Source organism: Haliotis rubra, unplaced genomic scaffold (assembly GCF_003918875.1).
Source record: "Haliotis rubra isolate DU_JTF1 unplaced genomic scaffold, ASM391887v1 Scf1754, whole genome shotgun sequence".
Classification (NCBI taxonomy): domain Eukaryota; kingdom Metazoa; phylum Mollusca; class Gastropoda; order Lepetellida; family Haliotidae; genus Haliotis; species Haliotis rubra.
Window position 1 is genome coordinate 75,743 of NW_025765730.1, and position 27,470 is coordinate 103,212.

General features: G+C 41.2%; 2 protein-coding genes across 3 annotated transcripts in view; one reads left to right on the plus strand and one right to left on the minus strand.

Annotated features, from left to right (window-relative positions):
- Positions 1-3,320: 3,320 nt before the first annotated feature.
- Positions 3,321-6,148, minus strand: LOC124273034. 2 transcript variants are annotated; one of them, XM_046708248.1, is made up of 4 exons: positions 6,054-6,148; positions 5,459-5,533; positions 4,726-4,920; positions 3,321-4,453 (listed from the first exon to the last, which is right to left on the minus strand). In XM_046708248.1, the coding sequence occupies exons 2-4, from the start codon at positions 5,523-5,525 to the stop codon at positions 4,152-4,154; spliced, it is 564 nt and encodes a 187-aa protein (XP_046564204.1). In that variant the 5' UTR covers positions 5,526-5,533; positions 6,054-6,148; the 3' UTR covers positions 3,321-4,151. The 2 variants fall into 2 exon arrangements, with proteins under 2 accessions (XP_046564204.1, XP_046564203.1); XM_046708247.1 differs by having other exon boundaries at positions 5,459-5,526; positions 6,054-6,142.
- Positions 6,057-27,470, plus strand: part of LOC124273035 — a 31,855-nt gene continuing 10,441 nt past the window's right edge. Inside the window, exon 1 of the mRNA XM_046708249.1 lies at positions 6,057-6,243. The gene's annotated coding sequence lies outside the window, so the exon portion shown is untranslated. The remainder of the gene's footprint in view (positions 6,244-27,470) is intronic.

Below are 27,470 nucleotides of genomic sequence, written 5' to 3' on the forward strand. Positions count from 1 at the left end.
TCAAGTTTATTCTATAGATTGTAGTTTGGTTTTCAGGAACAGTTCAGGGCAGAACCCATAAACTGTCTTACTTTACTACCTGACGTCAGTCTTCTCATGTTATGTCATATAATTTCTAAAAATACTTGTATGTATATTCCTGTTAGCGTCTAAATATTCAGTCAAAAGATGGCAGCTATTCGAACATGTTGCACTATATTTATTTGAAACTTTCGCCAGCACAACAACACAATTTCTTTTGCATTTGTGTTTACAACGCCAAGATTGTTTTAACATTTTAAAATGCAGTATTACAAGTAAATCGCCTTGGGCCTGTGTCAGTCTTTGTTTTGTCTGCCTGTGATGCGGATCTGTGTGGAAAGTAAGGTTTCACATATGAATACACAATGCCAATTATTAAGCGGTCAAATCTAACATACGTTATATACACAAAGAATGTAGTTAAGCACCCCCTGACATGTCTCAGGATTGAATGAGCCCCGATCTGAACCCTTTGGAGCATATTTGGGACATGATTGGTCGTCGTGTGCAATAAATGGATCCTCCTGCACAGAACCTGGCCCAATTGGTAGCTGCTATACACGAGGAATGGCATAGACTGCCCTTTTAGAGGATCAGGAGACTGACAGGGGGCATGAGGAGGAGAGTGCTGACTCACATGGAGGTTACACTCGGTATTGACCTTGAATCGTGTAAGACACGCAAACATGACATTTTGAAAATTCACATTCACCAATAAATTGAATATTAAACATTCCAGGGCCATACTTGTATGGACATGGTTTTGCATTAAAATCAGTGTTGTTGTTTTTTTAAATGAGCAATTATCATCATAAAATCAATATGGATTCCAATCATTTTGTGGTTTTGTATGTATCAAATGATCATACGGGTCAGAAAAACTCAATTTCTATCGTGGTCACCATGAGAGGTTTTATAGAAGAGGTGCTTAATTAAGTTCTTTGTGTATATTTGGGACTACACTTTCTGAGTAAAGTACAGATTTTAGCACTATTGAGCAGACTAGGAGTCTAACTTGTGTGCTGGCGAGTCCCGCATGAGACTCATCCCAACAAAGGTTCCAGAATCTCCAGGTTCCCATTGTCAATTGCTGTCAAAAACCACAATTCATGAATTTAAACATTAACAGAGCCGGTTGCAGAAGCCATAAATTTGTTGTTATGTAATAATTCAGTAGAAATGGATTGTGATTATAATGCTTCAGGGGGGGAAAAGAATTAAAAACATTGTTCCTGAATGTCCCAGCTATATAGACTTTGATAGATATATCAGAATGTGTTATGTGTGTCACGTTAGTATCAATGCATACTACATTGCTCTGTTCATTCCCTTGTTCTCTTTAAGGAAACGTATCCCAGTAGCATTGTATTTACCGATATGACTGTAAGTTAATCAAGTGTCCTTAGATAAGGAAGTGTTTTTCTTATCTATGTGAGCAGTGATAAATATTAATCTTTCCGCAAGTACACTGCTTTGTTCTTTCCTGAATGGAATGTAGCATCTCCAAAAGGGAAAAATCCGACGCATTCGTCGAAATACAAATTATCTTCTTACAGGATGTTTTTCTAACTTGGCCTTCGATTCATGAAGGGCTGTTGAAGATCCACGTTAATTCAGAACTATTAATATGTGTTAATATCCGTGAAGCAACACGTGAGAGCCTACAAATGTTATAACGCTAAAAAGACGTCAGATTCACTGAAGACAATATCTTCTTCCAATGGCTGGCCACAAGAACTGCCCCACAGTTCATAGATACAATTGAAATACATTCCTAAAGAATACCTCCACGCCAACCAGGTTCTAATCCGGCAACGGAAAGATTTAACATCATTAAATGTGCACTTAACAAACACATGATATCGGTGAAACTTAGTACAAACACTGGTTCAGACACACTTGATTATCTTCCTGCTGATATCAACACCATTCGTGACCAACTCGTGTTATTCCGGGACAAGCTGAATAGCGACTCGTGACCTTCTGGAAGGATTTCATATATTGGCGCATGATCATCAGAACTACTTTTAACAAGAACGATAACTCTATTCTTGTTTGATTCCAATGGTACTTAATATCACCGAAGTAATCATACATTGTATTGCTGTTTATGTTTTTAAAGAATTAAACCTTTTTGATACAACTAAAAGAAGGAGAAAAACTTATTTGTTACAGACTTATTCTGACGTAATTACCAGATGTTCAATTTTCGAATTATATTTCTAAATAGGGTTTGATAATCACAAATGGGATTTGTTTTATTTAATATGTAAATAACATTACTAAAGCTACATTAAATCCGAAAGCAGAAACTCACAAATGACTTTAAAATATTTCTCAAACTGAACATTCGTGTAACCTTGCTGTCATACCCCAAGTTGAATTTTGAATGAATTCGCTGAAAAATATATGAATGACCACAAAAATACAGTCAGACTAAAAATATTCCCAAAGATGTGAAATATATGTTAAAGATTAAATTTGATTAGTTACATGCAGATATATGTCTAATATTATTGTTTTGAAACTCGTAGCGATTTATAATTACAGTTCCTAAAATTGTTGGAAGCGCACGTACAATCTACATAGCAAGCCTGCAAGATCGTCAGAAATACCCTCAGTTGGAAACGTGAGAGCCGTAATGTCAACAAACGCACGTGCGTGTATTTGAATCTCTGACCGTCAATCGCATGATTCTTATCGAAAACTTCATACCAGGCAGCAAAATCCTGTTTGCTAAGTTCTTTGTACTTTCAATGTGACGATAATATATTTTTCATGTTTTTATAAACAATGACATAATGCCATAAATGATTTAAGTACTCGGGATTATTTTTACCAAAGCACCGCAATCATTTACGCGCGTTCTGATTGGTTTGTCGTACTTTCGCACATAACAAGCATCGAGAGGGGGACGAGTCTTCTTGGAGTTCACGGAAAGGGGCGAGTGGTGACGAATGATATCAACACCACATTCTGTGATGGGAAACAAGCAGAAACAATTCCACGACAAATCGGACCTAGTGAGAAAATCCAAACTTCTTGTACAGTGTCACTACACATGTCGAAAAGTCGATAGTCTATCTCAAGTCGATCAACAGTATAATTTTCCCTTCCTTAAGTTTCAGGATTGTACAGTCTCACTGGACCTCCTTTGAAATGTAAATGGAGATACTTGTTTCGACAGCAGAATTGTAGTATATGTTACGAATGTCATGTTGAAATATTAACTATACAATGACTTCTTTCTTCTACCCATATGGTAGAAAAACAAAATCATATTAATGACAAAACACAACTGTAAATGGTTTGTTTATTAAACATTCATGTTGCCAGTGCTATAACTACAAAGCGGTTTCATTAACATGCCTGGAAAAACATTGTTAGAATCAGTCACGACGGGTGGTGACATTCTCGAAGTAGTGTTACTTCAAATCAGAGACCTCTATTATATGGTCTCTGTTCAAATGCAGCGGAGTGTAACCGATGGCCCCGCTGTTGGATAATAATCAACGTGAACACGATATTGGTTATCTATCTATTCATTGTCCCGATCCGTTGAAAAGCATGCATTAGTGAGAGCTTTCGTGTCACATTACCCGTGTAGCTTGGGCACAGCGGTAGTGTTGTAGTTTGTAGTCTATCTGCTGCCTGGAAAACGGATGACCCAGTCATCGTCTAAGGGCTAGGGATCCAGAGTGACCATGCAAGTGATCACCTGTGACTGGGTGTAAAAACCTTGGAGTCAACTTTGTGTGCAGACTCTTTCAGTGTTGTCACAACCCCTAGTGTACAGTACACTCCTCGTACCTCGTAAGAGGTGAAAGCTGCCATAACTCGGTGCGCCAAGTGGCTGCAAGAGATTGATAATACGATGTGCCGTCGAGACTGACATCTAAAGGTCGAGGGGGGAAACATACAAGCACCTTGACCATGTACTAGTTGCGTGGATATGTGCGCTATATAAATATCCTATAATACTAATAAAGTAATCTACGTCAGGTCGATGTGCTGAGTTCTGTGGGCACACCAGAAACCCATGTCCGGAGGTTGGAATCCCGGCACCATACCCAGCAAAGTTAAAAATCTGAGACCTGCATAGCTTCGAGCTTTCGTTCGTAAGCATATTATTACGCAAAGTATGCTGTAAGTGCCACTATCACAATTATCGAACACACGACACCGCCACCAATGGCGATTTTAATCCAATGTTCCTTTATATAATCTATCCAACCACGCTCCAGTTGACAACAGTGGAACAGCAGACGGTGAAACATGTATTTGTTGTCCATGTCATCGTTGAGAATCTGTCCATTTTTTATGAAAAGACGCAAGATGTCTTTGACGGTAGATTCCAAGTCTCTTGGAAGGTCGATGCTTACTTCAGAAGCCTTTCCAACTGATGCAATGATCAATATAGCCGAAAGCAAACCTGAGGGAGAAATATGATTATGTGATAGAAAATATATAAACATTTATAATCAATTGTAGTTTTCTGGAACAGGGGTCAATTTTATAAACTAACACAATCGTCATTCTAACAGGATCAAATTATGGTAGTCATTTTATATTTATGTTGTTCAAATATATATATCGACTTTTACTGTAGTACTAAGCCTTCATTCAACATGTGGAAGCAATCACTCTTTTCATTCTGTTGAAATACTAGTCTATACACTTGACAGACTTGTGAAAATGATCTACCTCTTAATTTGTCAAAAATGAGTCCCTCTTCATCTTTAATGCGAGATGAACATAGATATATGACGATGAAGGGGACATCCTCCCTCAGCTTTGATCCTTTCGCTCTGTAACGTATCACATTTTGGAAGAATTCTTCTCGAATTGTGCCGTGTTCGCCCTCAGGGATGATGACAGTTTTCTCTCTCAGTGTTCTCTCTGAAAGATAAATGTCACTCTTTGTAGGTGACGTGTGGTGGATATTGTATTCTATATATAATACTTTCATTTCATCTTACTCTTATTTGAAAGTGAACTGCCGGGCATCAGTCCCTTGTAAGACAGTTGAGTTGAGTTGGGCTTTACGTCACATCGGCATTATTCCAGCCATATAGTGACGACCTTGTAAGACAAATGTGAGTTGACATGGACATGTAACAATAATCCCACAGCACAGATAGTGAGTGAGTGAGTTTAGGTTTACGCCGCTTTTAGCAATATTCTAGCAATATATCTGCGGGGGGACACCAGAAATGGGCTTCGCACATTGTACTCATGTGGGGAATCGAACGTCTACGTCGACGTGACGAGCGAACGGTTTAACCACCAGGCTACCACACCGCCCAGATAGCACAGATAGAAGAACTTGTTATTCAGCATCTAGTATGAACTGTGGTTGAAGTCAAGGACATATCATGCACTCTCATCACTGGAGATGGTTTATGGTCAACAATACTAAACATGTGTTCCGACTTACCCATGTCGCTCTGTCCATTCATTCCGATGCTCCTGTATGTCACTGGTCCGGTTGAAACCTTTGACATCCTGAAAACTACAACATTTTTATGTCAACATCGTTTATGTCTATGTCTGTTTGTATGTATGTATGTATGTATGTATGTATGTATGTATGTATGTATGTATGTATGTGTGTGTGTGTGTGTGTGTGTGTGCGTGCGTGCGTGCGTGCGTGCGTGCGTGCGTGCGTGCCTGCCTGCCTGCCTGCCTGCCTGCCTGCCTGCATGTGTCTGTGTGTATGAGTCTCATGTCTGCGTGTATGCGTATCTGCCTGTCTGCCTGTATGTGTATGTGTGTATATATGTGTGCATGTACGTGTGCATGCGTGTGTGTATGTACGAATCTTCCCATCAACTCAATATACTGTGATAGTTACGCCATTGTCAGATACACTACTGTTTTTCTTCCAGAAGACATGGGACCGAAATATTCCACAGAAAGCCACCAGTGTGTTGGTGTCGGTGTCGGTGAGAGAAAGAGGTGGGGAGAGGGAGAGTGAATGTAAAAAGTAAATTTAGAGAACATATTGAAAGACGTTCAGTATGAAAACTTACCTGTTTCCTGCTACCCTCGCTACACATCTGTGTCCACGGTTCGTCAAATAGCAACTGCGCATAAACAGGTCCATAAAAGGTGTTATCAGCCTCGGTTTCATGCATGCGATATCTGCGCCTTAGAGGGTAGGGTACCCGTTCCCAGCGACAGAGCGCACACATCTGCAACGGCACAGACAGCTCGACAGCTGTAAGTATAAAGTAATAACATTATTTGTTCATCACACTCAGAAATATCATTATTATGAGTAGGTCGTAATATTTAGAATATATAAAAGTTGTAAACTACCGAAGGTTGCTATGATATGAAATGATACTGTTTTGAAATTAGAAAGCGGTGATAGCTGCAGACACTGCTATTAATTATTTTTGGATCAATCCTGACACTGGAGATGCTAACCTTAAACTATTGTAATTGAACTGACATTTTTACAATTGATATCCCCGGACCGATAAGGTGTGTTGTTTACGCAACACTACATTAAGCAATATACCGTCTTTATTGTGGTGATCTGAGAATAAAACAAACAAAAGCAAACAGAAGTACTTAATTGTCAAACCCTACAATGGCAAAATGCACCAGTTTAACACTTCCTTGGCGTGTGCTTGCGGTTTCACGCAGAAATATCGAAGGGTTTATAATAATGGGTAACATGCTTACCCCGGGACAGGTGGACAGTTTATATCAATGTCATGGGATAATTAATGTTTTATCGATTTATTAAAATTAGTAATTTTTATGAAAATTATATTTCTCACAATAACATCAGAGCATATCGCATTGCTCGTCCTATTTTGGAATAAAGGACACTCCCACCCCGAATTAATACTTCATTTACTGATAACGTTCCAGACAGACAGATGTATTTAAGTGAAAGGCCGAAAGACCCAAAATACAGTCTTTACAGAATGTCTGACCCATGTGCAAAGTACTGAAGTAATATTTATCTCTTTCCTTAATCTTTGGACTTTCTCCAGATAATGACATGCTTTATAAATATTATTATTATTTGCTGAGGACATCAAATGTACAAAGTGTTGTACAGGTTGACAATCTTTCTGTGTAAATTTACAAAGTAAGTTTTTCTAAGTGAACTGTAACTATTACAGATAAACATAACATGGTACTCATCTTCGATATATAATTCCTTATTCAATTTAGAAAATGGACAATACCTTTCAGAGTACAATTTCTATTTCAATTTCTACAGTCAAACCAAAATTACTATATCGAAATCTTGATAGGGTGCATCTGAGTCTTAATGGAAAATTACATGTGAGATAAGATTCAACATTCAGTAATGACTTAAATTGTTTATAATACCTACACTTTGATTAGTTCGATAAATCATTCAATCGTTCTTGCTGAAGGTTATCACAAAGTGTCTGCCTAAACAAGGATATAAAATATTTAACATTTCCAACTTCCTGTGATATTCATACCAATCTAAATCCATACCTAAGTAATATGTTTTCTATGTGTGTGACCCAATTAGAACTTTTATCATTATTAAGTGACTTCAGCTCCTCATAACACCGGAAAGGTAGTCTTGAGTTATCTAAATGAATAAGTCTACACCAATATTTCATAGTTTTATTCATATATACAGCCATGAGTTGGATTCTGACACCCATGCAATCTGTTGTCTTTCGACCAACCTGTAAATAACATTTACAAAGATTAGCCTGTATCTTCTCAATTTCTTTGCAAGAATTAACCCCCCATAACTCAGAAATAACCTGATAAAACAATGTCAAGAAATTTACCTTAAATACCATCATCATTAAGACTTTTGAAAAGGACATCATGCTTTATAGAATCAATAGCTTTAGAGAAATCAATAAATAGACAGTAAAATCTTCCATTTTTCTTATAAGTATAGTTATGTTTAATGACCTGTAATGAAAATATGTTTTCTGTGTTTGAATAATTGGCTGTAAAGCCAGCCTGTGTTTCATCATTAATATGTTATCATTATTGTGCAACCACAACGCCCAACTACTTCTGCATACATGTCGTCATTAGCGTGCAACCACGACAACGCCTAAATACATCTGAGTACATGTCGTCATTAGCGTGCAACCACGACAACGCCTAAATACATCTGAGTACATGTCGTCATTAGCGTGCAACCACGACAACGCCTAAATACATCTGAGTACATGTCGTCATTAGCGTGTAGTGCTCCATTGTTTACACATTTACGGGCGCGTAGCAAGCCATTTTTCTTCGTGTAAGCCCTATAGGTTGCAAAGCTTTATATTTAGATATTATTCAGGACTTGTCCAACCTTAGTAGCAACAATCATGTGTAAGCCCGGGATACTTTTTTCGTAATGGTAGCTACGTCCCTTGTTTACCCAACTTAGTAGGTCAGCCTGACCAAATATATAGGACATATGGTGTTTTCGATAATGTAAGCTTGCTGCGATACAATACAGCCATCAAATACAAGGACAGGCACACACACGTTTGTTTACATAAGTCATGATGTCTCAGAACATCCTAACATAAGCAGAAATTGAAGCTTTGATAATGTTTTGTCTGACATTAGGTGTTGTAAACCTTCCTTTATCCGTCCTTATTTACGACAGAGAATACCTATAGCGATAATATATATTCAACCTGTTGTTGTTGTTTACATGTAACCGTGCTTTCATTATTCATATATGTCATCATAACTGAATGTTTAGTCTCACACAAGTTGGGGTATAACATAAGGAACATTTTTGATAAGGAAAAGAAAGTTACAACACAATAGCAATTCTCAGTTGGCAATGTTTTGTTGCTTTCATGTGAATATGCATGACCAATGTAGAAACCCAATAGTATATAAGTAAATATAAGCACTGCGCTATCGCAAAATAAGTCTCGTGCATTTGAGTGTATCTGACTTCTGTCTCACTCAAACAATATACCAAGGGTATTCAGTAAAAATTCTTTAATGGAGCTCTATACATCAAGAAGGAACTACTCGAAATAGAGATTTCAGATATTGTTGTCACATACAGAGAGAATCGCTTATTGATATATGCTTTGAATGGCAGGGTGTCGGTGGTTCTTCCACTAAATAATCAGGCTGAAGTGAAGTGAAGATGATGTAGGTTATGTTGTCTGCCCCTAGACCAGACGATATTTTCCCATCAAGACTGTAGGTGAACTCGTGCATTATTACCGGTGTGTTGTTAGTCATGTGGCCTTGGACGGCTGTATGGCGCTACAGAGGTGGTGAGAGGTTTGCGTGCAACAGACCAAGACGAAACATGTACAGACTTGAATGTTTAAGAGAACATGACGAGACTTATCCATACATGTACATGTCCTTAGTAGTATATACAACAGGGGTACGAGATCACTTCCAACAAAAGACTCTGTAAAGCTTTATTGATTAAATAAAGCTTTTGTCAGTCCCTTATCTCTCCCCGCTAGTGTGCATGCCACTTTTGAATCCCCAGCCAAGCTATGACCGCGAATCGGCACTTTCCTGGTCACGTGCCACTATTGTGACCGCCCTATACAATGTTGATCTCAGCGAAACAATTTAATGTGAATCGCCTATGACTTCTTTGGTTTTCGTAATGAAAGCTTGTTGGGCTTGTTGTATCCCTTGTTCTATGTCCTTTTTTTTCTCGTCTTCACTGATGGCATTGCTTTTACGAGACTTGGACCTAATCTCTTGTTTCATTCTGTCAAACTGAAACATGAGTCTCACTAACTTATTCAGACAATGACCTACTTATCAGCCGATTGGAATTTTCTAGTGTGAACGTGAAAATAGACATCACAAACAACTATGGTTGCACTGAATTCCAGTTCCTTGTTTCATATGAAAATGGTATTTACAACTGGATTTCAATTTTAGACTTTAATAACATTGTATTTCTATATTTTATGGCGATGTGTAGGCAGCATGACTTTAACTAAGACGTCTCAGACTGCCCCAGTTTGATGAGGTCGTAAAATGATTCACAATGCATCTGGCTCACTGGTTACACCTGTTATGTGTTTTTTGCGCTTATCCAGTGTAGGTTTGTTATGCACAATGTGATTGATATAATATCAAGTCCGTACCAGACCGCCAAACTTTTCTAACTGCAGAGCCTCGTTTTGAGATTTCCACGATTTCCAGGTTTCTGTTTGTCAGTGCTCGCTGTACGACAGAGCATGCTGCTCAACATGTTTGCAAGGATTATAAGGAGCGTAGTATTGTAATATACAAGTGCTTAGATGTATCAAATAATACTGATTAATATTTATGTATCCAGTTACATGAATTGGTCTAAAAAATTCTGGACTGGTTATTGTACTAAGTTGCGCAATAGGGCGGAACCCAGTCAACAGGAAACGAGACTGTTGTGTAATCAATGTTTTGACTTGATATTTTGCGAGTTCAGAGAGGACCAAACGAAATTCTTCCTCTGAGATTTTATTGCCAGTGAGTGCGGTGGAAATATGGTCGTCTATTGTGTTTAACTTTGCTTCGGCCAGAATTCTAATTTCGTCATGTTTCAACGCTTTACGATGTAACTTGAGAGATGCAAACTTAAACACCAACCCCACCAACCCTGACACCCCAGCTGTTATTTCAATGCCCAGCACTATGGGTGCGGCTACGATGGTGGTCAACAAACCGACACCTACTGCTCCTAATCCCATGCTGGTTGCCATAAGGGTGGTATCAGCCCCATCCACGAAATTGAAAGGTTTATGGTATTTCTTACTTAATGACGCCCGTATATCGCGATCTTGTTCTAGTTGGCGTTTTACGTCGCATAACTGCCTCAACCGAAACCCATCTACATTTTCCATTGTTTTTGCTACTTCTTCTACGACTGGGTACAGCCCCATCCTGTGTGTATAATATATTTTATAAGATATTTTTTAATTGGTTTTTCATTAATTTCTTTTTAATGTATTTGAGGCTTATAAGTTTTAGATTATTGTACACGTAAATAGGTGAGACTATAATTGGTAAATCTTGGTCTACACGAACCCCATAGAGGTTTACTAAGGGTTGTGATATCAGTGAGGGTTCCGGTCCCCATTCTATGACGATACGGTAACGTTGGTAATTGTGTTTACTTTCCCAGTGTATTGTCAACCCAGGTAAAAGTTGTCGTTCTGAACCATAACGAACCTCTCCGAGGAAGATTTCTATTACGAGTGTGGAGTTTGGTTTCATAGTAATAAAATGCGATTGGTAATCAGGTAAGTCGGACCTTAAATATGAATCCCCGTTCAAAACTAACATGTTACCCATACCCAGTGTTCGTAGAACTTCTACATCATCAGAATTCGGAATGAAAGACGTGAGCAAGATACCGTTGTTCCTAATTTCGGTGACATACCTATTTTTGTTTAAAGAGATGTAAGGTGCGGTGAGGGTTATGTTGATCAACCATTCGGGCTCTTTAAAGTCTGCTAACGACACCCGCTCGTACACGTTGTCTTTTAAACGCAGGACGTACAAGGCGTTTTCTTCGCCGGCCTGATCGAACCCCTCCGTGTCTCCTAGATCGCTAAGCGTGACATTGGGATGATGATTCATCGTCTATATAACATGTTATAAAATAGTTTCCAATTGTTTTTCTGATAATTTCTCAGGTGTGCACTTCAACCCCATGAGATGTATGTTGTCGGGTAGGAAAATTTTGGTGAGTGATATCGTGTCTTCCACGTAACGGTGACTCCCTGCAGACTGGTGTGGGAATCGGTGTTCACCCGCAGGTAAACAGAGCAAACGTGGTATTGTTGTTGTTTGGTCCACCGGAGTTTGATTCCTTTCACGACTTCGACTGGTGATGGTGGTTCACCGAGGTAGACTTGGATGACCAGCGTGGAATTATCTGGTAGACTCTCCAGGATTTTGGCAACGCCGTCGAATTCAGACACCATTTGCAACCCCACGTTTTGCTCCCCGGGTTTACTCGATAGCATGTGGGCTGCCATACTTGAGACTGCGCTGATGATTACACTGCGCCTATGCGTCAGGACGTAAGCCACGAGCAGGGTTCCGTTGTTCACGACTTTGTTTAGGTAGTGGTCTTTGTTTTCGAGTGTTGCTGACAGCTCTTGATGTATCGACGATATTGTCTAAATTACTGCCAGATCCACCGACGGCGGTGACTTTGACGCGTTTGTAAATATTGTTTTTCACTTGCATAGCATCAGAGACAGCTATATTAACGCATTTTTTCAAACGCATTCCAGGACCTTGGGCGCTAGTCATTATCGTATGTGCAGCGTCACGCTGAGGTATCCTATATTCACAGGATTATGTTTTATATCTAAAACAGATACTTTTAATTCCGAGATGGTGCCTCGAGTTAATTTCTTGTACTGCCGTGACGAAAACGATTCGGTTCTGCCATCGTTATACTTTTCCGTTTTCACCGGTACAGCTCTCAACAGCGTGGAAGGGTGTACACCTTGAACGTTGTCCATTGTGCTCAGCTGATCGAGATGAATGCACAGTTCACGGTACGGAACGAGATCGGGTAATTTCGTGCCGGTCACGGTGGTTTCCGGTGGTATGTCATTCCAAGTAAACACCGAGCGTTTTAGTCAACGGCTTACTGAGTCTCAAGTCGTTTTTCCCGTTGTTGGCTAACACGACCGTGCCGTTCAAGTCGTTCATTTTGAGTTCGGCTCCCACGGGTTTGAAGATTTCTTCGTTGAGAGAGCACACACTGTAGTAGCCGTCCGTTATTTGGTTGCGGACATTGTTAACGAACAGCCTGTTGTTTTTGTTGTTGATGTTGGTCCATCGTGGGTAGTAGGTGATGTCCCAGAGTGCGACTTCGAGCTGACTAGTGTTATCGATTGTATGCAGCAGTTAAACGGTCTCAATGCTTGTTATTCCCGGAAGCGTCACGTACATATTGGAAGTACATATTATATATTATATAACAATTCAACATGTTCAAACCGGGAGTGTTTTATTCTAAAAGCGATACTTCCGATTTCACACACATGAAGATCGTGGTTGCAGATGGGTTGCATTTCAAAGCACCATTTATCGATGTGTTTAAAAATGACAGATTTTCGGTGACGAACGTTAAGACGGTACACGCTTGGTTTAACAACCCAATGCAGTTCTGGCAGAATCAATTTAATTTTGCTGTTTGGTGCGCTACAACGGGGTGCGTTGTGACGTTGAGCGACACTCGGCGGGGCCCGCTGGGTCGGGCTGTGTTCACGTTTCACGTGTACTATCAGATCAGGTGTATCCTCAAAGAAATCAGCGCTCCGCTTCCACAGGACAAAGCATGGGATGCGTTAAACAACCCGTACGAACGACGGGCATACAAAAGAATTTGCAACAAATTCGAAATCGATCCGAAGACGGATTGGCGTTTGCCGGGTCCAAATCACGGGTTGGGTATTCCATATGATGGGGTGCGATCCGTGAAAGAAGTAAGTGATGATTTACTGAAACAAGATTTACTACGTCAGGACTTTGCTTTGTCGAGTAATGAATGGCGAGATGATCATATGAACTTTAAAGGTGGTGTTGCTTTCACCGTCCAGAAAGTGGAGCAGTCCAAAGACTCTGTGAACGATTGGAAAATGTTCATGCTGGACACGTCGAGAGGGTTCACTCGTGCCAGCACCGAACGCTTGAACGACTCGATTCGAACGTACGTGTTGGCGCTGCTGGGAGCGCAGACGCAAACGTGTTCCGACATCGTTGGTAAAGGGACGGCTTACGACTCGCAGAAACAGTTCATGTCAAACATTGAGGATGCTATCAATACTCCAGTTGATCTACCAAGTGCTATCCAACGCTACCAAAACGTGTTGGAATATGCCCGGTCGAAAGTCGACTACGTGTTCGGAGTGGGACTGTACATGGCCCCGAGCGACATGCAACTGAGAATCCATAAAGTGGTGGGTTACAACAACGAAATAGTCATCGCCACCACCGATCAAAAGTTGGGTATCAACCCGGGTATCAACGTCTTAAACGGGGAATACTGGTGAAACGGGTATAGTGGCGTCATCCCAGGAGCCAAGGGTTCGACCCGCAATCCCACAACCCCTTCCACCACACAAGGTGGCTGAAAATAAAGAACACCTCGATCGTAAAACAGCGCTAGTGGTTGGCGGGATCGTGGTTTGACTTTGCCTCATTTGGTTAAAAATTCCTTAGCGGCCACGTACACCAGCCCGGCCACAGCGATGATGAACGCCCACATGTTTTGACCGAGCCACGTGACAGTTTTCGACAGCCTTCTCAGTAGCCACGAGACAATGCTACCCAAGATCGATCGATGGTTTCCCGCAGTCGTTCTTGATTCGAGGAAGCGGATTCAAATCGAATCCGTCTCTCGTCTTGTAAGTCGCGCAACCGTTTTTCGATGATGGTTTTCAGAGACTCGTTTTGGACCTGACTGAGTTTTATTTTCTCGCAAGCGATGTGCTCATCGATTTCGTTCAGTTTCCCCATATTGTTCACGAGTTCTCCACAAACGGTTCACAAGGCCTTGTCTAGCCCTCGCAGTTCTCGAACAGGAAATTCGAAACCCGGCAAAGGCTCGTTCCAGTACGTGCTCAACAGTTTTTTTATACTGTCCGACGATTCTTTGGCGTCTCTGGCATTGCTGAGCTCCCTGACGTTTTGCAGATCACGAACTACTTTGGGTGGAAGTTGTTTGGGTGGTGCACCGCCGTAATCTCGCATGTTTAATTCATCGCGGATCAGTTGCCGCCCCATGACGACTGGCTAGCATAGACAAGGCAAGAGGTTTTCTCGTGTGTTTGCTCATGAGATTGATTTCTGGATGAGCTTTCAATTGCAGCGTCCCTTCATTGTCAATTTTGAACTTGGAATAGTCTCGTCCCAACGGTTTGACATAATTTTTATCTCGCCTCAATGTGTTGTAATATTCGTCTACGGTCTGCTTTAAAAGTTCGTTGCTAACGGTGTGGCCCATGAATGAGGTGTCTTCATCATAATCCCCATCATCGAGCGCACCACCCAGATCATCCATCGGAATGTCCATTATATTAAACTTATATATTTCATGTATATAACAATGTCATACGGAAGAAAGTTAGATCCTTTCCGAAGATTAAAGAGCTCTCGGCGTCAAAGCCATGCATCAGTCGGGACCATCACCGTCAAAGCTGTTGGTTCGATTCCCCAACCTGGGCGAGAATGACCTTATCGTCCCCGGCACAGTTCGACTGGCGTTTAACATCGCGTTGACTTCCAACAAAGACAAACACGAACTCGTGCGGAACATTGGTCATGCCATCGTCAAGAAAACCACCATCAAAATCAGCGGCAACGAGGTGTTGAGTATATACGACAGCGACGTGTTTAGCTGTTACATGGATCTCTGGAAAAGCAAGGGCGAACGCGATAACGATGTGTACCAAGGCATCTGTTCACAGAACTGTAAATCAACCCGGTTGTGTGTGGGGTACGGCTTCACACAAGACCAGCTCGACAAGATCCGGCTGGTGAAAAAGCCATCGCCAAAGCGTACGGGAACCGGTTTTGCATGCCGCTCAACTTCGAGTTGCTCACGCGACACGCGCCGTTTTACCAGGCCGCGCTGGCGATCGGCTGGAATACGAACTCACGTTTAACAACTACAGCAAAGTCGTGCGTACTCCGAACGGTGATGCTGGTCGTTACACCATTGACAACATCTCGCTGGAGTTCGACATGGTCACGAGTCCGGAGCTGGCCCGGCAGATTCGAAACCAGTACTCGGGGAAGCTGTCCATCCTGTACGATCGCATACTGCGGCATAGAACGATAGTACGGGACAAGAGCGACACGTTGTGGAACATCAACTTGAACGTGCCGGCGCGATCGATGAAAGGCATCTTGATCATTCCAGTGGAGGAACACGTACCATTCGAAAGAGACAGCGAAAAGTTTTTCAACCCCGAAATCACGAAAGTGGAAGTGACCATCGAGGGCGTGCCCAACCAACTGTTCAGCCAAGGCATGAGGGCATATCAGCAATGGGACGAGATAAAAGACCACATCAACAACAACGGAAGTCAACAACGTCGCTAAGGACCTGGATCTATCCTCCGTGCAGATCGGGGAATACCTGACCACCAAGTACGCGCTCTGGTTGGACATGCGATCCACGGATGACGACAGGCTACACAGCAACGGCCCCCGCGTTGACAATGGCAGCAAGGGGATCAGCATCCAGATCACCAAGAAGGCTCAAACCGCAGGCAAATTAAATTTATATTTGTACGTGATTATGGACGCGCAACTTAATATAGACAATGGAAGATTCGTGCAGGCAGTTTATTGATCTACCTCGCGATCCGCACTGCGCTATAGTGTGCGGGCAGACAGCCTGTGGGAAGACCGTTTTCGTGCTGAATATGCTGGAGGGATACTACCGGGATACCTTCGATAACATCGTTATCATGTGCCCTACTCTGCACATCAACAAAACGTACACGGAAAGATCTTGGGTGATGACGGACCCGGACGTGCACAAAGTCGACCCGGGAACACGTCTGCAGGATTGGTTGAAAGCTTATCACAACAAATTTAAAGGGGAGTCGACGCTGTTTATCCTGGACGACTGCAGCGCTAATAAAGAGATAACAAAAAAGAGAGACATGCTATCGTATTTAGCGTTTTCTGGCCGACACGCAAAGCACAGCGTTTGGGTGCTAACGCAGAAATTCAACTCGGTGTTGAAAGACCTCAGGGAACAGACGCGATGGGTTGCCTTATTTCACTGCAAGGACAGGGATTCGTTCGAGGAATGTTTGAGAGAAAACGACCTGATGAGCAAACTAGAACGGGAACGAGTGAAAAAACAACTCGCCGAAACGAAACACACCAAACTCGTGCTGAAAACCGACCGACCCGTGGCTTATCGAGTGTTTTAGTTTAACAAATGCTTAGCAAATTCTTAGCAATGCTTAGCATATTCTTAGCAATGCTTAGCAATTTTATTTTTTTGGGTGGTAACATTGTGTCGTGAGGTATGATCAATAATTCCTCTCTGACGAAAGCTCTCGGCGGCCCGTCTTTCAAATAGTACAAGTTCGGTTGGTCGTCTTTGATGTCCACTTTAAGGACATTGTAAGTTTTGTGTCCTTTCGCGTACGTGTTGATTCCGTCGATGGCGATCCAACGTTTCGTGTGCATCGACGACAGGGAACGTTTTCCGTGTTCATTCTAATGTAGGGGCTCAATCCACGGACTCCGAACTTGGAGCACCCTATGAATTTTCGTGAGTTTCATTCCCATCACAGTGTGGTACAGTTGCAGGTTGCGATAGTGAACGATATATTTTTCTTGTTCATATGTACGAGTTTTTCGACGTTAGCCGGCTTATTTTCCCCAGCAAGTTTCATTGGTAGTCGGAAATCCAATCTGGGTTAACCATCAATTGTTCGGGAGCGAGTGGATAGCTGTTGTGTGATTTGTGTCATTCCACGGGATATTCCAAGTCCACTTCGAGTATGTAGCCTTTTTCGAATCTGACATGATGCTCATGACATCAATCTCCTCGTGTGTCCACTCGAATCCCCAGGTGGTAGATACTGGCTCATGGATATCATGAGGATATGGGTGGTGGGTTGATTCGGATTATACTTCACGTACTTGTTGTTGGCTTTCGCGTAGCGTTTGGAAGCCATGGAAATCCCACCTCGAAAGCCTTTTTCGATGAACAGGTGCATGTCGTAATCCGTCAATAGTTTGAGTTTCAAACCAGTCTTTTTCAACAAGGCATCCCAAGAGAGACCCGGGGAGGAGAAATACCACGCAGGGTCTAGGTCATACTGTTTCGAGCACATTTTCTGAATATCTCATACAAGTCGGCCAACAGGAGTACATCTGTTTTCAAGTACAGGTCGTGGTAATCACCCAGATTCATGCAGCCCAGTTTATTCCAGACGTTAATCGCGTGCGAGTAATCGTCCTGGGTGATGGTCGATTCAGTCAAGTTGCTGTAAAATTCCTTGATGGGGGGGTAGTCGTGTCTCGTTGAACTTGGCCCAGCTGTCCATGTATTCATAGGAGTAAACGCCCGAGTCTCGGCGTTGGTGTATCGATTGGTGATGTGGAAGTCGTTCGGGTCGTTGGCCTTGACCAAACTATCGAGAGACGACAGTAGGAACTGAACTGAGTCTATGAACCTCAGACCGTTTAATGAGAAGGAGATGTATTTTTCCATGTTGTTGGGGATGCACGTCAGGTTGCCGTCGACCTTCGCGATGGCCTGCATGATCAAGTGACAGTCGTACCCTCTCAAATTGTGAAACACGACGGGGATTTGGATGGTTTTGGGATTGATTTTGAGTTTGAGGTTGCACGCGCTGTGGGCTTCACCTCTGTACTCTGTGATGTGACAGTGATCTCTCATCGAATCACCGTTCAGCGGTTCATCGCACACGTGGCATACATGAATGCTATCGTGAGCTCGCCGGTCGGCTTGAGTCATGCGCATGGGAACGACGGTGTACAAGTTTTTCCTGATGATTTTTTCTTCCCGTTGCAAACACATGAGAAACTTTTCAGCCGCGTCGGGACCTCTGTACACCACAGGAGCGTTTGTTTTCCCATCGCATCGGACCACGAGGTACCCGAACCCACAGGCCTTGTGCTCCTGTGTTTTATACGTGTTTTTGTCCATGGACGGACAGATGTCAACGTGTTTAATTAAGGCTTCGAAGTCTGCATAGATGATGTAAGGTACGGGCATTTGATTTTTGTGATTTGGTGAATTTTAAGATGTTGTCACCTTCCTTGGGCATGTCGATTCGTACGGCCGTCTGTCCCACGGCTAGGCAATCCTCCCAGTGGGATTCTAATAAATCAGCTTGCGTGAAGCCGTGCAGGCACCGTTCGCAGAAGTGGTTTTTCTCTCTGTATTTCGATTGGTCGTACAACAGCCTGCTGAAGTGTTTTATCCACACGTAGTGGTACTTGTCACCTCGCTGGATCATGAATATATTGATCACATGGCCCTCGGTCACTGGGCTGATCCTGTGCACGATCGTTTTGTTGCCTTCATGTCCAAAGACGTTGATGGCTATGTGGTTCTGTTTTTCGATTTTGGTGATCTGAGATATGGGGGTAGGTTCGTCTATACCGTCCCAGTTGAGTCCGTCTTCTTCTGGGTAGCTCGAAGGTCTGTTCTGAATTAACGTCGGCCGGAAACAATGCGGATCTGATCGCTAACCTCAAACAATTATTACCTCTATTTTTGATGTTGACCATGGCTTGTTTTTTCTTGTAGTAGGGGGGCAAGTCTAGGTACGATCTGCCTTTCAACGGCATGTAGTTAGCTACGCTCTAGATAGAGTTTATCAATTTGTCCACGGTCCACCCCGAACCCCTGTGCATGAAGCGCTCCAGGTATTCTCATTATCTGTTGAAGCGAGGTGTCGATGGGCGCATCTACCGTCTCTGGTTGAGTCGCGTGACTTCTTGTTTACCCCCTGAAGTAAGGCTGAACGTTTTCAACGGCACCGTCCGTCTGCTGTTTAATCGAGCAACATTTTCACCGTGATTTGAAATTTGAGGCTTCCAAGGTCGTTCAATTCCTCTTTGACTTTGTCAGCGGTCAGAGGTTTGACGTCGCCAATGTCTATGTTTTTGTCTACATTCATCCGCCAGCCTCTCAGATAGTTACCTATAGCGTGTTCAGTGCGCATGAACTGTAGATCGACGACTCTGTGCTGATGCAACAGTTCACCAAGCTCGGGTTTCCTCATACGGTAATAACCTACCAGCCCCAGCTCTTTCGCTTGGAGTTTGAGTTGTTCCACCGTGGGAGGAGGTTGTAAGGGGTCGTGCAATAGTTCGACTAGCCCGGCTTTCCTCAGGCGGGAATAACCCGTCAGCCCCAGCTCTTTCGCTTGGAGTTTGAGTTGTTTCATAGTGGGCGAGGATTGTATGTTGAGTAATCTCAACAGCTGAGGTTTCCTTAATCGGGAGTAACCGACTACACCTCGCTCTCGTGCAATCCGTTTAAGCTCTCGGACAGTAGCCATTGTTATACTTAATTGCAAAGTCAATCTCTAATTGGGTGTTCGGTACCAAGTAAAAAAATGAAGCGCACATATTTTTTTTTTCACCACGAATCTAGTCCCCCGTCCAGCGCTATATTCAGAATAACCGTATCAATTCTGGGCTCAGGATAGCTTTCCCGTTTTATTATTTCCAGATCGTTGGGGATACACGTATATATATTGGCTGATTCAGTCAAGAATTGTTCTCTGAAGACATCCAGCTTTGTAGTAACAACCGTCATTTGAAAGTTGATGTGCCCCAATTCGTTTATTTCCTCTTCGAGTTTGCTAATGATCAGAGGTCTGATGTCGTCAATACTGCGTTTACCTGGAAACATCAACCAGCTTCAGACTAAAAGATTTCAGGTGGAATTCGAATGAATTGAAGATTTCATTGTTGTGGGTGCAAGCCAATCTCTAATGTCACCATTATGTAAGGGAGGTAACTCCATCAGATCTGCCAGGCAAAAAATGAAGTCTAAATTTTCATTCTATACCAAATAATCTTTTTCTTGACTTAAATAAGTTGGTTCCGAACCACGTTCGCCCCCGTGGGCTCTACATAAACAGTAATGGCATTTCACTCCAATACCACACACAGAGCATGTGTAGTTCACGAAACCATTTCTTAGACTCCTCATGTGAAAACAACAGTACCCCTCGGTCCTGCATTTCCTACCACAAGTCTCGGTTGTCCCCATAAGCACGTATTGACAATGATACGGAGCGGGTCTCATCTTTGATATACTCATATGAGTACCTAGTCTAATTGTTTTGCAATTAACACGGTCGCTGCTAGACCAAGCTGACAAAGGCCAGTTCTCGATTTTTTGTTCGGGAAGGCGCGTAATACTGGGAGAGTGTGGGTTCATCGAGAGGTTCAAGCTGTTTACCGGTTAGCAGGTAATATTCTTCATCAATGTTCTTGGCGTCATTGATTGTTAATGAAATCGAATCTCTGCGTTTTTTCGCTACTCGGGCGTGGTTTGACTCCTGTAATTTCGAGAACAGATAATTACTCCTGAAAATGCAAAGGGCGTTGACTAAAGCCTCACGACCATCATAGCGATCGTAGTCATCCTATATATATTTATTTTACTTTAAAACATTTTCCGGTATGATTCCTTGTTTTACGAGGACGTCCTTGGTGGCCCTCGCCATCCCTAAATTCATGATGAGCATGCCCATATCCTGCAGGTCGAAATCGAGTTTGATCGTGGGTTGTTTGAGAACCATTTTGGTCAACCGAGCGTATCCTACAGCTAGACCGGCGACCACAGTTGCGTGGTATGCATCGTTAACGAATGTTTTTCATTCAGACATTATGTATATAATATAAAATATATTTTTAATTATAACATAATATGGTTTTAATTGTGGTTGCTGGTTGGTGGCTTATTATATAACATAAATAATGTTGTCATGGCAGCAGCATCTGCGCCTGCAATCCACAGAGTATAATTTTTTCGTGGTGCTTAGAGAAACCACCTTTCTACCCGCGGCGACCCTTTTAGGAGTTCTTCTTCTTGGTGACTTGTGTCGGTATTTCCTCCCCTGCTCCTGTGTTGGAGTCGGAGTCATTTCTTGCTGGGCAGTTTCCATCTTGTATACTATTATTATTATTTTTCCCTCTTTAAATTGGCAATGCTTTGCCGTGATGATCGCCGCCGTCACGGAGCTGAAAACATACCGTATTCATGGTACACAGCTGGACGGTGCTCAAAGCGTGTTCGATGAACGGATGTTTCTCGGTGATCTTCCCACAGGTAAAGTCGACGTTCGGGGAATGGGAAAGAAGTACGACGCTAAACTGGTGTAGATCTGCGTCATGGTCGACCCTATCGTTTTTGTCTTCGCCCTTGAGCCGGGTTTTCAATCTCGCGTTACAGCTTATCGATCTCTTCGGGGAGGCATTTTCTGAATTTTATCGGGTGGTGGTCACCGCCCAAGTATTGTTTGGCTTTGCATGGCTCTTATAAATAAATCGGCCAATATAATCTAATATAATACCCGATGCAATTCTACAAAACATAGCGAGATAAAAGTTAAGTTACACACTATACGTAATTTCAAAAGTCGACATTGTATATATCCCGTTAACAGTAACCAGGTTTAAAGACAGGTCCCAGACATCCTTTGCGCTACTGTAGTAAGTATAGACGGGGCGAGTTAAGAATGACGTCATAAAACTGGTTCCAAACTTCCTTTGCGTTATTATAGTGCCGGAGCCCAGCTTTGTAGGATGATGCAATCTCAGGATAGACCCGTTAAAGCGAGATTGTTTGGCTAAGTCTCCGGTAGCTCAATCGGTTGAGTGGTGCGGCTCATTATGTATAGTTTGGCGCGAGCTATACATATGGGTTCGTATCCTGCCGTTGCCTCAGAGGAGCACTTACAACTTTCTGTGATGTGAGGTGTTTCGGTAAGGCTCAGGATCATATCAGTTGGGTCCCTGAAAAGGGTCTCACTGAGCGGGGGCACTCTCATGACGAGTAAGGCAGCCCGACGCAATTCACCCCTGGGGAGAAGCGCAACATCTTTCTATTTCACCCTTTGGGAATTGTGTCTTTTGGGTATATTCGCGGTCATAGTGACCAGGAACTGGGCTGGGGATTCAAAGTGGCATGCACACTAGCGGGGGAGAGATAAGGGACTGACAAAGCTTTATTTAATCAATAAAACTTTACAGAGTCTTTTGTTGGAAGTGATCTCGTACCCCTGTTGTATATACTACTTCCTTCATACGTTTTTTTTTAGACCAGTAAGTCCTTTTTTGAAACCTCAACTTTTCTAATCATAAGCTGTACAAAGTTACACAGAATTTGGTTAAATGTGTGTAGGTTTGATTTCCTTCTCTGGTCAGAGTACATGACACATCTATTTTAGATGACCATTTTATCCATATTTACCCCCACTAAATGGTCTGAAGAAATATGTATATTAAATACTTAATTTTATGTCCAAAATAAATCATTGTTTTTTTAGCGTTTAAGTCGATATAAGGCTTGTAATTGTCTATTGCGAACATTTCATAACTACTTTACCATGAGAGTAACATATATTATACATATTGGAAGTATAATCGTTGTGGCTTTGACACATTAGGATAACGTTAACGAGAAGGAATTTTAGTATTTTTAGACTTTTTTCTAAAGTGCTCTGAACGTTTCATTTTATGCACGTTATATTTTAGATCGATCGCGACCATGTGCATTAGCTAACATCGCTCATTTAAACGTTCGTAGTTTAAAGGGTAAGAATGAAGCCTAATTAGTGCAGAAGTTCAAAATAATGATGTAATAGGTCTTTCTGAAACATGGTTTAGAAATGATTTTTCATAATGAATAATTCACATTCCTGGATTTTCTCCTCCTTTCAAGAATGACAGACTCACACGAGGTGGTGGGCTTGCCGTTTACGTTAGAGACTATTTAGTTTGCAAAGTCTTAGATGACCTTTTCTACCCGGATTTGAGGCCATTTGAATTCAGTTAAACAGAAAACAAAACAAAACTAAATTATTAATAGGATGCTTTTCTCGAGCTGATAAGAGTGCCTTTATTGGAATTCAATCGAAGAATCAATTGGTAATGCTATCAATTTTAATATAGATACTGTTATTCTGGGTGATTTTAACATAGACACACTTTCAGACAGTACAAAAGTCTTCCTTTGGCCTAACCAAATATTTAATGTAGCAGCTAGAATCACTGCCACTAGCTGCTCATTCGCTTGGTCTTATACTTTTTTCTTGCTCATCAAGTGTCAGCTGTTCAGGAGTCCTTGGTCCTATTTGTAGTGACCACCGTCCAGTGCACGTTAGTGTTCAATATTCAAAGCAAAAGCAACAATGTCAGAAAAGACGAATCTTTAACTATAACTTAACGGACGAAGACAGCTGGAATAGACGTATAATGTCCCATGATTGGCAGTTCCCCCTCCAATCTGAACATGTTAACAAGGTTACTCACAATTTCATTATTTTGCTGACACATTAATCCAAACTTATATTGCTAATAAAGTAGCAACTATCAGAAAAAATGACAAACTATGCATTACAAATAATATTCGAAATTTGATTAGAAAGAGAAATATAGAAGAGCTAAACAAACAAACAATCCCAACGATCTACAGAAGAGAACCCTTCACAAGCCTTTTACCTCAATTACTCTCAACAAACAAATGTCAAATTAAACGAAATTATGTTAACTTCTAACGAAATTCTAGATGTGCTAAACTCTGTTAATACATCTAAAGCATCGGATGCAGATGGAATTTGTAAACACATTTATTAAAGCTACGGCTACCAGTCTAAACATGCCCCTTACAAAAATCTTTAATTTATAATTACATTTCCTTCAGTCTGGAAACATGCGTGGGTTACTCCCCTTTCACGCTTGATCCAATTATAGACCAGTGTCTGTTATTGAACGCTGTGTTTATAAATATGTCTACAATTGCGTTAGAGACAGCAATATGATTACTACTTTTCAGTCAGTCTTTACTCGGGTGACTCAACTTCATACCAGACCTATTTGTAATGATTTCATTGCAAAAAGCACTTGACACTGGTAAAGAAGTTAAAGCTGTTTTCCTTGACATCAGTAAAGCATTTGATAAAGTTTGGCATGAAGGCTTGATTTATAAACTAGTGGAAAAAAATAGGGATTTCAGGCTCTTTATTGAAATGGGTTCAAGGGTATTTGGTAGACAGAAAACAACAAGTTGTTATAAATGGATTTTGATTTGATTTTCTTAGTGTTAATGAAGGAGTATCACGCAAGGTTCCGTTTTAGGGTCCTTTATTATTCCTGATATACATAAATGACTTAGTTGTTAACATTGATAGCGATATCCGTTTATTCGCTGATAAAACGTCCATTTTACGTTATTGTTGATAACCCTGATGTTACTGCTACCTACCTCAATAATGGCTTAGACAAAATTGTTAATTGGGCTAGAGATTTGAATGTCGTTTTCAATCCTAACAAAACTCCGAAAGCATACTTTTTTCACGCAAACAACCACCTACTAGACCTCCTGATCTTCACATGAATAATATCAACACTAAAGTAAACATCTTGCAAAGCAAATGTAATTGGCATGAACACATTAGCGATATAATCAAGAGAAGCATCCCTGATGATCAACTGCCTAAGGTCTCTGAAATATACATTATCACGTAAGACCCTAGACTTTGTTTTGCAAACAATTTATTCTTCATCTCTTTGACTACTGTTCTCACATCTGGGACAATTGTAGTAAAGAACAAAGCAACTTCCCTTTGAAAAATTACACCTTGATGCTCTACGCACAATATACGCGGCACCAGAGAAATTATTTTTAAACCAATTTTTTTACGCATTGGACGAAAAGAAGATCTATTCAGAAATTTAAGCTGAGGCACAAAATTGTATACCCCGACCTACTTTGCAAAACTTAATCCCATCTAAATCACAAAATGGTAACTGCAAACTAAGAAATTTGGGATAAATTCGCAATATCTAATGCTGATCTACTCTCTACGCTAGATCCTTTATATCAGATGTAATCAGACATTGGAATTATTTGCCACTATCTACAAGTTCTGTTAATAATCACACTGATTTCACACGTTTACTATGTAGGCGCCTCGTATTTTCTTTGACATCAATATTGGTAATAGGCAATGCCAAATAATCCATGCGCGCATCAGGCTCGGGTGTGTAGCGATATAAATTCCCAAAAAAGTTCGATAGACACATCTCTTCAAACCTGGCCTGCCCTTGCGGGTCACCTCGAGAGAAGACAACATTCATTACTTGTTCACCTGTCCGTTGTATAATGACTTACGTTTCTCAATGTACATTTATCAAAACGGATACCACATAAATTCAGTATTATATGGTAATTATAATGTAGACTCTGAAACTCACAAAAAAATTATCTCCTCTGTTCACTATTTCATCTACTTTTCAAAAGATTTAACATGGCTTAAGAAATTATTCTTAAAGTTCAACAATTAAATACCATATTTTATTCAACGAGCAAATGTGTGGTACCAACACATTCTATTACTGCATTGCAACTGATTTGTTGTAAATAGCTTCCGTAAATATGTATATGTTCGAGAGAGGCATTTATATAAGCCCTCTGAGCTTGTTTGCCAATCCCTTTCTTTCTCCTGAAATACAATGTGTTTAAAACAAACATCGCTTTGGTGCCATGCCTTTGGAACTGAAAACATTATATACGTTATACACGTCCAAAACCTCCGTATTTAAAATAAAGGCATGTAAAAATATTGCGTCACTTGCGTGTTATTCGGATGAGTTGGTAGGAATGGATGTATAAAGGTATTATAATATGTTTCTTTTTAAACTAAAGTGCATTACTTATACTGTATATGTCCATGTCGTAATTTATGTAAAATTGAAGTATATAAGTGTTGTTGACTCGTAAGCCACGGTTAACCGGCCGTAGCGCACATTACACTTTACGATAATAGCCAGATGCTTCAAACATATAGAAGGCCTTAAACATGGTTCAAAGTGGACATAGTTTGGTCGCGAACCATCTCCGTCTATAGAACTGAACCCTTGATATTTTGAGTGGTATTTAGCAATCAGTTAGGTTAAATACAAATTCTACCATGACTTCAGTAAACACTAGATTGTGATTGGTTAATTAAAGTCATTCAGAGGTATATAATCACGTTATACAGGTCTCTGTTTTCCGTGCGCAATCATACATGGTTTACGGTAATGCACTATTTTTGTCTGCCCACTAACATGGCGGACAAAAAAACAACCTACCGATGCATCGATAAATTACGGCGATTTTACTGTCGGAAATTACACATATGTCTTTAAAGATGGATTTAGCGATGACGGGCACGACTCACTACTTGCGTAAATCACAGCAATAGGTGTTTATACATACAAAAGTACTTCGAAAGCATGGAAACAAATATTCAGTCGAACAAGATCAAAACATCGTGTGCTTTCCGAATAAAAATTCAGCAAAAACAAATATGTTTACGTTGATTCTATGTTATGTCAGAATAGATCCAGCAATAGACTGCTACAAAATTTCCGTGTTAAATTTATTATCAGCTTTCGTCAACGATATCGCCACTGATCTTGATCCGGTAACGGAGGATGCATTAACATCGAACGCCGAATTTTAATTTTAATGCCTTCCGTCCACATAAATAAACAGTTGGGTTATCTTTTCAAACAAAATGATATTTTGAAATTTGTACTGTTTCAAATTTAGCGGTAGTAAAACACAATTAGATCTACAGAATCTGCAAACCGTTCTGTTTAGCCCAACATATTTTTTTCTTAATGTATAATATCGTTGAAAAGTTATTTAGCTTAGTCATGATCCCTCTTATCCATTACACTGCTTGATCTAAAGT